This window comes from Crocodylus porosus, unplaced genomic scaffold (genome assembly GCF_001723895.1).
Source record: "Crocodylus porosus isolate Cpor-Errol unplaced genomic scaffold, CroPor_comp1, whole genome shotgun sequence".
Classification (NCBI taxonomy): Eukaryota; Metazoa; Chordata; order Crocodylia; family Crocodylidae; genus Crocodylus; species Crocodylus porosus.
The window spans coordinates 62,935,030-62,949,469 of NW_017728886.1; the positions used below are offsets into that span (position 1 = coordinate 62,935,030).

The 14,440-nt window shown below is 45.4% G+C and overlaps 1 protein-coding gene across 5 annotated transcripts in view; it reads left to right on the forward strand.

Moving 5' to 3' along the window:
• The window catches only part of OXNAD1 (oxidoreductase NAD binding domain containing 1), a 35,085-nt gene that overhangs the window by 15,234 nt on the left and 5,411 nt on the right, over window positions 1-14,440 (forward strand). For all 5 annotated transcript variants that reach the window (XM_019535583.1, XM_019535611.1, XM_019535602.1 and 2 more), the window contains exon 5: window positions 2,242-2,383. In XM_019535583.1, the coding sequence (XP_019391128.1) occupies window positions 2,242-2,383 (142 nt within the window). The remainder of the gene's footprint in view (window positions 1-2,241; window positions 2,384-14,440) is intronic.

Here is a 14,440-nt window from a genome sequence, read left to right on the forward strand (position 1 = left end):
TTAAATATTAAGGCTACTCTCTTAACTGGAGATACTGAGCTAAGGACTAATGTTTAGGGACTGTGAACATCAGCCACTCCAATCACCCTCTGGCTCAGTTCTTTTGAAGCTCCTGGCTCATACTTTTCAAAATTATTTGGGTTGAATTATGTCATGTATGGACCTTCCTTTAATAGCTCTTCTTTTATGAATACAACTAAAAATGGAAGACAGATTTAAATGTCTTTGAACGTTGATCTGGCTTTTAGATATTCTGAAGAAAAAAAGAAAAACCATATTGCACACTAGTCTCTGAAGGATTTTTACTGCAACTCAGTTTTGCTGTTAGTCTTCTGACTCTGGATGCGTTATTCCTCTAGACCTAGTACGTGTTTTCACTATTGTCTTTTGCAGCAGCATGCCAATTATGCCCAGATACACAACAGTGCAGAAATCAGGGGCTCTTTCTTTGTTCCTTGTCAATTTCTGCTTTTTAGTATGGATGCACTGATAAAGCTTTTTCAGGTCAATACTGATGTTCAACTAGCCATATCAGCTGATACCAGTCCGATTGCAAATATGTACCCCAGCAGCTTGGAGAGTAATGTCTGGCTGGTAAGTCTGTTGGGGGGGGCGCGCAGATCGAGGACCCATATGGTGAGGGAGGGATTGGAGCTGGTCAAGGGCCAGTGCTGCCCAGCTGAGGTGGGGCAGGGTGCAGGACAGAGCCACGGCTTGTTTGCAGGGGGGCTCCTGCCACTCTGCGCACCCCTGAGAGAGGCATGGAGGGCACATGCCCTCCCAGATCTGTGTGGGGGGCTAAGGGTGGATTGTCCACTGGAGGCTGCACTGGGGCTGTGCTCAGGCTGGGCAGGGCAGGTGGCAGCGGCACAGGGAGTGGGGCTATGAGGAATTTTGGGGTGGCTGTATTCCCCCTCCCCCCCAGCTCTCCCTCCATGTGCCACCTCCTGCCCCACCTGAGCACAGCCCTAGTCCGACTCCCCACTCCCCTGGGAAGAGCCTCGCACAGCCCAGCCTGCCTGCAATCCACACACAGATCCAGGGGGCACATGCCCCCTATGCTTTCCCCAGGGGTGCATACAGTGGCAGGAGCCACCCCCGTGCGCCTCTCAGACAAGCTGCAGCTCCATTCCGCCCCGCTGGGCAGCAGCTGTCCCTGCATCAGCCCCACTCCCTCCCTCACCATGGGGGCTTCAATGTGCCCCAGCCCACCTCTTCCCCACCAGACTTACCAACTGCTCTCCAAGCTGCTGGGCTGTGCTGCTGGCCATGCACGTGCTGTAGCTGCACACATGCATGTGGCATTTAGACGACATTGTTGGCTACATCAGCCAAAAAAAAAGCTGGTCGTCAATAATGTCAATTTTCCTTTTATTGGTGCCAGTACAATAAGGATCTATGTATTTGTAAACCTCTACTTTTTACCAGTGTTTATTTTTTAGCTTCAGTATCTTGAGTGTGTTCTAACTTTATCATAGAACAATGTACGTCATAAAAATGTTGCTTCTACATTAGCAGAAACTTATGTCACCAGGGGGTGCTGCAGTTTAGTTTGTTAATCAGTCTCACTTACAATGGCTTTTTTTTTTTTTTTTTATAAAAAATACACACTGTATAGCGAATTTTATTTAGCTTTGATAGCTTTTATTCCCTAAGGTTTGTGTGTAAAAGCTGTTTCCCTAAACTTAATTTTCCAAGCCCTTTCATTGCAAGGTACAGAGTTTGAAAACTGAAAGAAATAACTAAATGTGTTTAGAATAGAATGAGACTTCAGTCCTCTGACTGACCACATAGAATCCTATGCTACTCATTTTTTGTAGTTGTGTATTTAAAAAGTCTGGTATCCCTTAATGCACTGCACTTTGTTCTGCTGTGAGAAGTATCCAGAAATATCTGAGAGTATCTGGTCTATTATTGATACTTTTTAGCTCCTGGAGATCTGGAAATAATTTTGTCACCAAGTGTTAGCCAAAAAGAATTCTGATATGATGCTATCCCTCAAATTGCATTTAACCTCCAGATATATTTTGTTAATGTAGCAAAGTCATTCAGTTTTGAGAGAATGTTATCACTGTGTTGTTTGCAACCAAAATGTTCAAGTAAAGAACATATACTGCACCTTATCTGTTGGACAGTATGGGAATCAAAATAGTTGTGTTGATAAACATACAGTAGTTGAGATCCATTTGGTCCTTGAACAAAGAACTAATATTATTCCCCCCTTTAACTTGTTTTTTTTAGGGTAGACTTCTTTATTCCTGGACTTGATATAGTTGGTGGATTCTCCATATGTTCAAGCCCTGGTCTCTTGGAACAAGAAGGAGTATTGGAACTGGCAGTAAAACATACAGTACATCCTCCTGCTCACTGGATTCACACACAGGTAAATAGTGTAGCACCTGTTTACACAGTTGATTGTGGCTTTTTAAAATAGCTTAGAACCTGAAGACCATGGTAGGACTTTAACTGACTTCTGGGAGGAGGACCAGTCTCCCAGTGTGCAGGACTTGTAAAGGTCATTTAAATTGCTCATTTAACACAGAGAGGTTAACCTATTTATTTTGTAAGAGGTAGTAAAACTGAAAAATTGAATATGGGTAACATGGTTGTTGTGAGCATCTAATGTAGTATTAAATCTTGCTTTTTGATGTGTCCCTGCTGTATTACTTAGTTGTGTCAGAAGTATTACATTTGTGGATTTGCCAGAAATCATGACAAACTGTGAAGGGTCTTGCTTAGCAAGGTGATGTCATACAAGTGTGAATGGTTGTCAGACAAATTCACAAGTTATAGAAGAGACCCTTGTGCCAACTGGGCATAGTTGGTAAAGCAACAGCAAAGCTTTAGCAGTGGTATGCCATTTTCTTAAAATCCCAGTATTCTAGATAACTCTAAATATCACAAGGCCTCGTTTGTCATGCAGAGCTTAGTCCAATTCTTCTGCCTCTGGCCATTTTATGCTAGCTACTTTTTAAGGCCTTGGACTACATCTATACTCCTTACTATTTACAGCAATTTAAAACTCATTTCCTTCTACCCTGTTCTTCATATCTAATTCATAGCCCTTGCATTTTCTGCTTCTATTGAATAGGCTGTAAGGTCCAGGATAACTTTCTTCCAAGACTACAACCATAGCTTCTGTTTAGTGACCAGTAGAGTTACCGCACAAAGAGAGAGAGACACACACACACACAAACACATACACACACACACATGCCAAACTGTGGAGTATTTACTAGGCAGTGAAGTCCCCAAATTGGTCCTAATCCAGGATTTTCCTACCTAGGATAACCTTATATAGTTTTATAGTTGTTCTTAAAATCAGGCAAGTATCATGCCTCACTGAAATTCAAATGAATGTTTTGATGGGTTTTATAGAAGTTATAGTATTCATGGGGACACTTGTACATGGGGAAATTACCTATATCTTTGATGTGGCTCTGTAGAGATTATTAAGAGCCTAATTTCATAGTTTTCCATCTCCAAGAGATGTTTTAGGATTTCTAATTGTGGTCCTTCTCCACTTAACACATTTTACTGCTACTGACTTGTCTAGTTGAGTTTACAGATAAATCCAGTGTCATACAAGCTAGTTCAAATCTGATGTTCCAGAAAAAAATAAAAGAATATGAGCTGAGTTCTCTGTTAAATAAGGCATTGGTTTTAGTTCTTCTAATAGAAAGGAAAGGGGAAGCAAAACAGGATAACATCGTAGAACTTGAAGAGGCCCTTGATAGGATGCTGGGAGACTTATTTAATACTGATCTAATATCTTTATAAATAACCTTTTAGCTATTACTGATCTTATTTACTCAAGAGCATAAGAACATAAGGCTGCACCCCTACCTAGTATTTTCAATTACTGCTGATGGATCTTTTCTCCAAGAATTGGTCCAAACCACTTTTTAAGTTACCAGTCTCCATAACAACTTTTGGCAATGAGTTCCACAAGTTAATTATGGAGGTCTTTTGTTTACCACCATATAACTGTCTCTTTGTTAGTTTTAATCCTACTCCTTGATAGTTTCAGTTTGTCCACTAGTTCTAGTATTGTAAGAGATTTTAAAAATAATAAATCCCTATTTACCGTCTCTGGATCCTTTAATATTTTATAAACCTATTATACCCCCCCGCAAGCTTCTCTTCTTTTAGGCTAGGATTCATCAGCTTATTTCATCTCTCTTCATATGCAGGCCCCTCCATTTCCTTCATAATCCTTGTAGCCTCCTTTGTGCCTATTCTTGAATAGAAAACTAGTTCTTCCTCTTTGAGATGTGGGAAGCAAAACTACACAGTATTCAAGGTGTAGATGCACCATAGATTTATAAAGGGACATAATGCTACTTCTGTTTGATTATAGTTCCCTTATTACTTCCTTGCATTTATTTGCCTTTTTGGCTGCTACCAAACATCAAGCTGATGTTTTTAGTAAACCGTTTCATCATGACTCCAAGATCTCTTTCCTGTGTATTAACAGTTGATGTAGAGCCCATTTTTGGATTATTTTTCCCTGTCTGTGTGCATCACTTTGCACTTATTTGCAGTATTGAATTTAATTCGCCATTCTGTTGCCCATTCACTGAGCTTTGAGAGATCCTTCTGTTGTTCTTTGCAGTCCACCTTGATCTTTACCACTCTCAATAATTTTGCCACCTACAAACTTGGCCACCTCACTGGACTCACTATTCAGTCCCCTTTCTAGATAATGTATAAGTGTTTGATCTTTTGGGGACTTCTTTCCGTTCTGAAACTGAATATTAGAGGTGTACGGATATAAAGAAAGCTGTCTATATTGCGTATTGGCCCTATGGGGCCGATAAACACCTGTGCCCTGTGCAGGGTGGAGAGGGGAGGAGCTGCCTCCAGCTGGTAAGCCAAAAGGGGAGGGGGGGCAGGCGCTACACCCCAGGAGGGTGAGGGGTTGTATGCCCCCAGATCTGCGTGGGGTGGGTAGGCAGACTGTAGTTGAGGGATGGAGCCAGCATGGGCTCCAGCAGCACTGGGAGGAGACTGCAGTTGACCCAGATTTTGCCACAGCCCTGCTCGTAGCCCTGCACTGGCCCCTGCTGCAGCCATGGCTTTTCCCGGTGCTTGGGTGGAGGTGGGGCATTTGGCTGGGTTGGGAGCAGAGCTGCAGTGAGATTTGGAGTAGCTGCAGCCTCTTCCCAGCACTGCCGGAGCCCACTCAGAGCCCAGCCCCCAGTGAGAACAGCCCCATGCAGCGCCAGCTTCGGCTCCACCCCACAGCCGCAGCCTGCTCTGTGCTGTGCAGATCCAAGGGCACATTCCCCCCCCACAAACAGTGGCGGGACCTGCCCCCACCCCGCAAGCAGTGGCTATCGTGCGCCCCCTCCACCCACCCTGGGCAGCACCTGCCCCTGCCCCTTCCCTCACTGTGATCTGCGCCCCCCATGCCCTTTCCTTCTCCTCTCCCCTTCCACCACACATTTACCGATCCAATACAGCTATCATCAGCCAATATGCCTCCTTAAATATCAACTATCTGTATTAGCTCCCAAAAGCTCTATCAGTGTACCCCTACTGAATAATTAATACCACTCTTAGCTTCTATCCTTCAGTCAATTTCCAATCTACAAGTGACCTTCCCTCTATTCTAGAGGGGAAACTGCAGTGTTGAGGGGAGCAGAGTTCTGCCTGCAGTTCACTCTGGCCCTGTGTGTGCATGGCTTGGCAGGGGAACATGTTGATGGAGGGGAGGAAGGGAAAGGAGCTGGGGCTCTGTGAGAAGCCAAATCGGACAGGCATGGGACAGGTAGATGGCGGGAGCAGCAGGAGCCAGCATGAGCTTGGTGCAGTCGCACCAGGCAAGTGTGGGACAGAGATCAAAGGTGCCAGACTTGGTTCCCCGCCCCTCTCCCGAGGCCTCTTGCAGCCTGCTGGCAGCAGTTGCTTTCCCTGGAAAAAGGCTCCTTAGAAAAGCCATACTGATTCTCCCCCCCCCCCCACCACAGCAAGTCCTGTTCAGTCATGTGCTGAACAAACTTTTTACAAATTATTGCTTCTACCATTTTGGTAGGATGGACATTAGACTCACTGGCCTGTAATTACTTGGGTTCCCTCTGGAGCCCCTTTTGAAGATTGGAGTTGCACTGGCAACCTTCCAGTCCTCTGGTCTCAAAGCTGTTCTTAATGATACTTCAGAGCAGTCCTGTAGTTTCAGATTTGAACTCCTTCAGGACTGTACAGTGAAAGCCATCAGGTCCTGGTAATTTGGTCCTATTTTGTTTTATTAATTTCCTCTAAAACCTCATCTACTGATACCTCAATGTGGTCAGTTCTGGAAGGAATGGTTCTGGTGAGAAATCTCCCTCATATCTTCCATAATAAAGACTGATGCAAATAACGCATTTAGTTTGTTGGCAAGGGCCTTGTCCTCTTTTAGTGTTCCTAGATCTTTTACACCTGGATCATCCTGCTCAGGTGAGTCACTGGGAGGTTTTCTGCTTCTAATATACTTAAGTTTTTATTGTTAAGTTTGTAGGATTCTAGCAAGCGTTGTTATCAAAGTCTTTTTAACTTGTACTGCATTTATACATTTGACTTGCTAAATGTTTGTACTCCTCATTTGACTTCTACCTTTGTCCCTTTCATAGCCTCCTTTACTCTGCCATTTAGCCATTCTGGCTTCTTTTTTGGTGTACTTTCCAGATTATTTGATTACCCATCTGCATTTACTGTGTTTTTCCAATATGGTGTCCTTAAGCAGCTTCTGTGCTGCTTGCAAGGTGTTAATCCTCTGAACCCCTTTCTAACTAGCTTCTTTACTTTTGTATAGTTTTCTCTCAAGGTTAAAAGCTACTCTGCTTTAAGCATATCAAACACAGTTACATTGTGGTCACTATTACAGTGTTTCACTGGTAGTTATCACATCTTGGGCAGTGCTTATGAGTAAATCCAGAATGGCCTTTTCTTTAAATTCCAGAACCAGTTGTTCCAGAAAGCAGTCATTTGTGATGTCTAGAAATTTAGTCTCTGCATCCCTGCCTGGGGTGAGATGTATCCAAACTATATATGGATAATTGAAGTCACCTATTATTGTGTTTGTTTGCAGTCTTTCCTCCTTAGCATCCTCCCTTAGCATTTCTAGCTCACTTTTGCCATTAAGATCTGATAATTGATAGGAAGAATATACTTCTATGGCTATGCTATGCCAACATGGAATTTTTACCCATAGATAAACTGTGTTATTTTCATACCAGTCAAGGCATTTACTCCAGTTGACTTGATACAGTTTTTCGCCACCAGTCTCTAGCACAGTGGTGGGCCAGATACAGCCCGCCAGGCCATTCTGTCTGGCCTGCAGGTCCCCTAAAAAAAATTTATAAAATTAATATATCTGCCCCTGGCTGCCCGTCATGCAGCCCTTGATGGCTTGCCAAGCTTAGTAGGTGGCCCTCCACCCAAAATAACTGCCCACCCCTGCTCTAGCATAATAGTTCACTCCTATCTCCGTCTTGGTAGCCTAATGATAGATCTGATCTATCATTCCTGTATAATGTGTACCCTGGTATTATACTGTCCCATCCATTTTTCTCATTCTACCATGATTCTGCAATACTGTTATGTCAGTATAGTCATTTAAAGCCAAGCATTCCAGTTCCCCCATAGTGAATTGTAGACTTCTGGTTTTAGTATAAAAGAACTTACTTTCTATTATTGTCTGGTTGTCTGCTTGTGTGTGCCCTGTTAAATAATCAGGAATCTGTTTGTTTTTGCTGTTCCTCTGTGTTTAACCTGAGCCCTCCCATCCTGCTTCCTTTCCTTTGAGAGGATTTAGATTGATACATCTTATAAACAATCTGTACCTTGTGCTCTACCACACCAACCAGCTTTCCTCCAGATTTTAGTTTAAAGGCTGCTTTAACATCTTTTGAAATTTGCATGGCCATGTTTTGGCCTGATTTTTCATTTTAGGTGGAGCCTCTTTCTCCTGTTCTTGTCCCAAAAGGATCCACAGTTTCCTAATAAACATCAACTCCTTCTTGCTACACTTTCTCCTTGTTCAGGTGTTGAAATTCTACAACTATGCCTGCATCTCGGGACATAGCATTTCAGAAATGCTTTCTGTATCACATTATGTAGGTCCTGGACTTAAGTCTCCTCCCCAACAGTCAATATTTAGCTTCCAGGATTTCTCTTCTGCACTTTCCCTGTGTTGTGGTCCAAGTTGGCACCAATGACAACTGGCTCCTTTCCAGCACTAAGCAGTTGGTCAGTGAGTCTGGTAAGGTTTGCCATCTTTACGCCCAAGCAGGCAAGCCACCATGCCATCTTCTTACATGGAACTGTCTATACTCCTAATAATGTAATCGCCCACTACTAAGACTTTCTTCTTCCTATTGACTTTCCAGTCCCAACCCTCAGAAGCATATCCTTGGCACAAGAATATGTTGGGGCTTCCAGTGGAAAAGAGGTCCCTTGCTCTGGAAAGCATCTCTTCTTTCCAGCTTGAGCTGTCCTTTCCTTCCTTCTCCTAAGCAGCACTAGTACTGCTAGGTTGGAAATAGGACTACATTACTACTCTTCTAGCTCTCTCAGCTGCTCCAGTTCACCCAAGTCTTCAAGGACTATACTAAGTCCCTGAATGACAAGAGCTTTTTGCATTGTGTGCAGCTATATGCCACCTGGGAAAACAATTATACAAGAGACACTTGGTGCAATAAAATGGGTAGCCCCCATTCCTCAATGGGGCCTCTTCTGCATTTTAAACTAATTTTAATGTGGTTTTCTTGTTTGTGTGGTTACCATTTGGAGCAGGGGAGGAAAGCGGGGAGCCATTGTTACACTGTTTAAATAGATTGTGTTAACTTATTTTACAGCTAGGTTTAAAAAAGAAATACAAAAAACAAAAACAAAAAACCTTTTAGTAGTCTACTGGAGCTTGGGAATATAGAAGTTTTAGATTACGTAATCTTATTTCACTTGCTGGTGGTAAGGAACCTTAAAAAGTTAACTCCTAGAATTTAAAAATTGACAGTTTAACTCGCTTGAAAACCTGAATTCAAGACAAGGATAAATTAAAGTGAAGACTAATCTCTTACTGCAAGACCAGCTAGACATCAGTACCTCAGTGACTAACTGAGAGAAGATATCAAGTGGGGTTCCCCAGGAGTCTGTCCTGGGCCCAGTATTGTTTAACATTTTCATTAACAACTTGGACAGTGGTATTGAGTGTACGCTTAGCAAGTTTGCAGATGACCCCAAGTTGCGTGGAATTGAGGATGCTTTGGAAAGCAGGACTAGGACCCAGAATGACCTTGATAGATTGTAGGCCATTTCTCCAGTCTTCCTAGATGAGCTTCAACAAGGACAAGTGCAATGTCCTGCACTTGGGACGTAATAATTGCAAGCACAAATCGAGACTGGAGAATGATTGGCTAGGCTGCAGAGGAGAACCTGGGAATTACAGTAGACCATAAACTTAATACCAGCTAACAGTTTATTCTTGTTGCATTAATGAGCGATTCTTCCACTCTGTTCAGCAGTGGAGAGGCCTTTTCTCGAGTACTGGGTCCCACTTTTCAAGACAGATATGGACAGATCAGAGAGTTCAGTGCAGGGTGACAGGATTAGGAGCTTGGGAAGCGAGGCTTATGAAAAAAAGCTGAAAGAGCTCATATTGTTTAGTTTGGAAAAGAGAAGATGGGGGGGTGGGATATAACACTCTTCAAATATCCTTTGGATATTATAGGGAGAATGGAGATAGGCTTTTCTTTGTGCCCACAGGAGACAGGACTAGGAGTAAAGGCCTCAAGCTTCAGTAGAGAAAGTTTACGTTAGAGATTTGGAGGAATTTTCTGACTAGGAGGCTAGTCAGGCATTAGAACAGGCTACTTAGAGAAAAGTTATGGAAACTCCATTCCTGAAAGTTTTCAAGAGCAGGTTGGACAGACATTTGGCTGAGGTGATTTAGTCAGGAGTAACCTTGCCTTGAGCAGGGGCCTGGAATAGATTACATTTGTGAGGTACATTTCAGCCCTACAATCCTGATTTACAAGGAATGTATTGGGTAACTTTTAGCAGGTGGTAGCTGAAGCCAACTCACCCCCATCTGTTAATTTAGCTTGTTTTGGGGAGCACACACTTTATCAAGACTCCCTTCTACAAACTAGTCACTACCACCACACAAAATGGACTAAGCTCACTCACCTTCCTGCTCCTTTTCCTCTTGTACCCTTGGGAGGTGTTTTATAACTGCCCTGTTGGCTCTCTCTTAGTCACTCACGTGACCTCATTAATACTCTTAGGCCTGAGCTAGCTGTGCCCCCTTGTTAGGGCACAGGTGGGGCCAGAGGCAGCAAGTTCTGCCTCTTGCAAATACCATCTCTCAAATGCTCAGAGCACTTGGCCCAACAAACACTCAAACAGAGCATGATAGCCACCACCAAACAGGCAGACAAAGCACCTATTGCAGCTGACAGCATTTTTTGTTTAAGCATAATTAGCTCTACAAATTAACCTACAATGAAGCCTTAAATACAATAGCAAGTCTTATCCTAAGAGATCTTCAAGTTCTTTATTAATTTAGTTCCAGGAAGACAGAGTCTTTTTTGTAGAGATATGGCTATACAGGAGACTGTTTCAACACATAGTCTACAGACTGAAAAAAGTTATGCACTTACCCAAATTCAGTGTCAATAAAGCTCATTACTTCCAGAAACAGCCTACCCCAAGCTTGAAGCACCTCAGTAAGGCTGGGCTTTGCAGAGCCCCTTGTGCTTCTAACAGCCTTGAGCTGTCAATTTTCAGGCTGTTTTAGAGGCCTTCCAATTGACAACACCTATGTATTTTCACCAGTGATGCAGTTAAAGCCAGTACCACCAGTACATTACAAAGTAACAGTGGGGCCTAGAGTTCCAGCATAGTTAAGCAGTTAATGTGCTTAATCAATGAAGATAGCTGGTATTTGTTACAATACCCATCCCACTTCTTTGCCTGTTGCTTAAATTGTGCTATACAGTTAAGCTAATTATGTCCTTATCTGTTATGCATGTAAAACAGAGGACATGGTAGTTGTAGTTTTTCTTACTGAATCTGTATTGGAACATTAATCTTTCTAATTTGCCTAAACCATTTCAATATAATGCTTGCAATTTTAGTCCTCTATGTTAGAGGCCAATATCTTCCCAACAGTTCACGTCATAACTAAGGCTAGAAACCAGCATCAGGGAATGGAAAAATTCCGCTGTGCCACAGTGTCTTACAACACAGTTGATTTACTACACTAGTTGAAATACCTCACTATTTGTCCTGCCCCTGATAGTGCAGGACAAGGGGTGACATGACCACTATTTTCCCTGTGCAAACTATGTACAATGTTGTATGTGCACCTTCCTGGGGTGGGGGCACCTAGGGGGCGGAACCTGGGGACAGGCATCCAGCACCCCGGCCCCTGGCCATTCTCCTACAGGTATGCACCCACCCTGTGGTGAGCCTGAGAAGCTGGGGGCTTCCCCAGGGGTGACAGCGGTTTCTGGTTTCCTGGTGTATGCAGCTCCCCAGCCAGTGGCCAGGGCCAGCGTGAAGTCCTGGCCCTGCTGCCTGCAGTTCCTGCTCTGCGCCCGCGTGGAGCTTTGAGTAGCAGAGCTGGGACCCGGCAAGGAGACTGGGTGGCGGGGGACCCAGGGTGGGGGCTGGAGCAGGAGCTCCTGGCCAGTGGAGGTGGCACTGAACCTCCAACTCAAGCCCATGGTGGGGGGGGGCAGCTGCTGCTGGGTGATGTGCAGCTGCCAGGATCCAGCCAGAGCCGTGGTTGGAGGCAAGGCAGTGGGCAGCACAAAGGTGACAGCCAGGGCCAGGATGGTGTCCAGTAGGGCTGTGCGAAATTTCATTAGCTGTTTTGATTCAATGTGGTTTTGACTCATTTCGAGCTCAAAACAGTGAAATCGAATCAAAATGAAGGGCTTTGAAACAGCCTGGAAACAAAATGAGGCTAGTTGAAATGTTTTGAGTTTTGAAGCCAGCAGTGAGGTGGCGAGAGACAGGGGAGAACCAGGGCTGCACTACTGGGCTGTGGGAAGCCGATAACAGCGCAGGGGAAGAGAACAGCCTGGGTTCAATTCCCCTCCCCAGGGCTGCGATCGGGCAGGGATGGGGAGTCAGCCTGCCTGCTCCCACCCACTCACAGCACCAGGGATGGGGAGTCAGTCCAGCTGGGCTGACTCCCCGCCCCCAGCCCCATCAAGCGAAACCTCAAAACACCTAACTGTTTCAACAAAGCAAAACAGAACAGCTGTTTTGAATTTAAATGAAATTCGAAACAGAACACTGTTCCATGGAAACCTCAAAACTGAAGGCAAAAGGGAACAGTGCCATTTTGCACAGCCCTGGTGTCCAGCACCCGGCAGTCCTTTTCCCTGTGGCCTCCACTCCTCTGGCTGCAAGCACAGCCTGCTGCTCCAGGGTCTCCACACGCCAGTTCTCCAGGGCCAGGAGCTGCACCATAAACTCCCGGTCCCACACCTCCTCGCATTGGTCTTGTGCATCTTCAGGGGAGACATCCTCCACCCTCCACCTGTCCTGTCAGGCATCCTCTGCCGCATGTCCACCAGCTGGTTATCTGAGGCCATCACCAGGTGGTCCAGGAGGAAGGTCCAGTCCTGGGTCCTCCTCCTGCAGATGTTGCATCAGCAGGGCCCTGGCCAAGGGTAGCAGTGACCCTGACGGCCCTGCTGACAACCCTGACATTTTGGAGATAAAATGCTCTGTACCTGGGGGCTTTGTGCTGCTCAGCCTCAGATTGGGGGTCACGCATGCATGGGTGCCCACAGACCATGATAAGTCGGCTGGGCAGGCCTGGGCCCAGGTGGCCACCAGCTGAGCCACCTGTACCTGCTTCCTCCCCAGGGGCTGGCAGGCTGCTGGCCATAACCAATCTGCCTCCCCTGCCCCATTCCCAGGCCAGGCCAGGCTCCTCGCAGCACCTGCTGCGACAGCTTAAGATCCACTCTCCCAACTTCTCTTGCAGACCAGCCTGTCTCCTGTGCTGCCACCATGGTGTGGGGCTACCAGACAACTGAGACACGGAGCTGCCCACATCCCCGCCCTCCCTGCAGGGAGCCTCTCCAGGGAGGCTGCCCCTCCCCCCTCAGCAGCTGTTCTGCACCCAGAACATGCCCCCTAGGGGTGTGACCTGGGCACAGCGTAAGGAGCTGTTTGTGTGGACTGTGTGCTTGATCCATTATACCCTGCTGCTGATGATGACCAGGGATCCTGGTTTTCCCTGATAAACAATTGCAAATTCTCTGACAAAACCCTCAAAATCCATGATTAAAATTAAAGCCCCCCCCAGCCCTGCCCATGCCCCATTCCGCCACTCACAGCCTGCCCCCCAGCCCTGCAGAACGGTCCCTCAGCTGCCTGGGCTATGGAGCCAGGGACCCAGGTCCACAGCACTCTGCCCCCAACAGAAGGCATCTGCAGCAGGAGCAGAGCCAGCTCCCCCACTGCTGCTTGCTGTAGGCTCTTTGCAAAAGCGGGAAATGCATGGGTTTCTCCTCCAAAAGGTAAAATCCATTTTTTCCTGTGATAAAATAAGGAAATCTGTAGGAAAAAGAAAACCCGGCTCCCTACTGATGACCACGGTGCCCCAGGTGCACCTGCATACCTGGCACAGGACCCTGAGCTTTGACGATGTGGCGGGCAAGCCTACTTTTCTTCACAACCTCTGTTGCCACTGCATGGAGGGCTCCCTGTGGCTGTGCTACATGTCCCTGGCCTGCACAACTGAGGAGGACATGCTGTATTCCTTGGTGTGTGAAAGGCCCCCTGGCTGTCCTGGTGCTGCTGGGCCTGGGCAACTGCCCGAAGGAACCAGTGAAGGGGCACAGCGCATGTACATGAGCACTACTGCACAGTAACTACTGACAAGTAAATTTACTACTTGTATTTGCAGGTAGCAATTTACTTGCAAGTAGTGTAGTTGTCTGCACAGTAAGCACGTGCATGTGTAGTTTCCGTTTTTTTGTAGCTGGTAAAAAAATAAAGCAGATGGAAATCTTCTATGAGAAATTTTCTTTCAGTAAATTCAGTTCTTTTTGGTGTAGCAGTGAAGCAGACAACCCTTTCAAGTCCTCACAAAAGCAGTGTGGCTTTGTCCTATAACCTAGTACCTCCTCGTTTGTAAACAGCCCTTCTAAACACTGGGATTTCAAACCTTATCTTTGAGTCTTTGCAGCCACATACTTCTTCATTGTTTAAAAATCCTCTTATGAATTGCTCATGTAATAGCCTGTATCAGTACTTATGTAGGAATGTCGAATGTCGCTATTTCTCATGGCTAAGACTTACCTGAAGGCAAAACTAGATGTCTTCAGAATACTCAAGGCACTGACTTCAGATAACTCTGTAAACTTCCAGTGCATTTTTAAAATGCTTTAGCATTCCCTCACTAGTAAAGTATGTAAGAACTAACAATAAT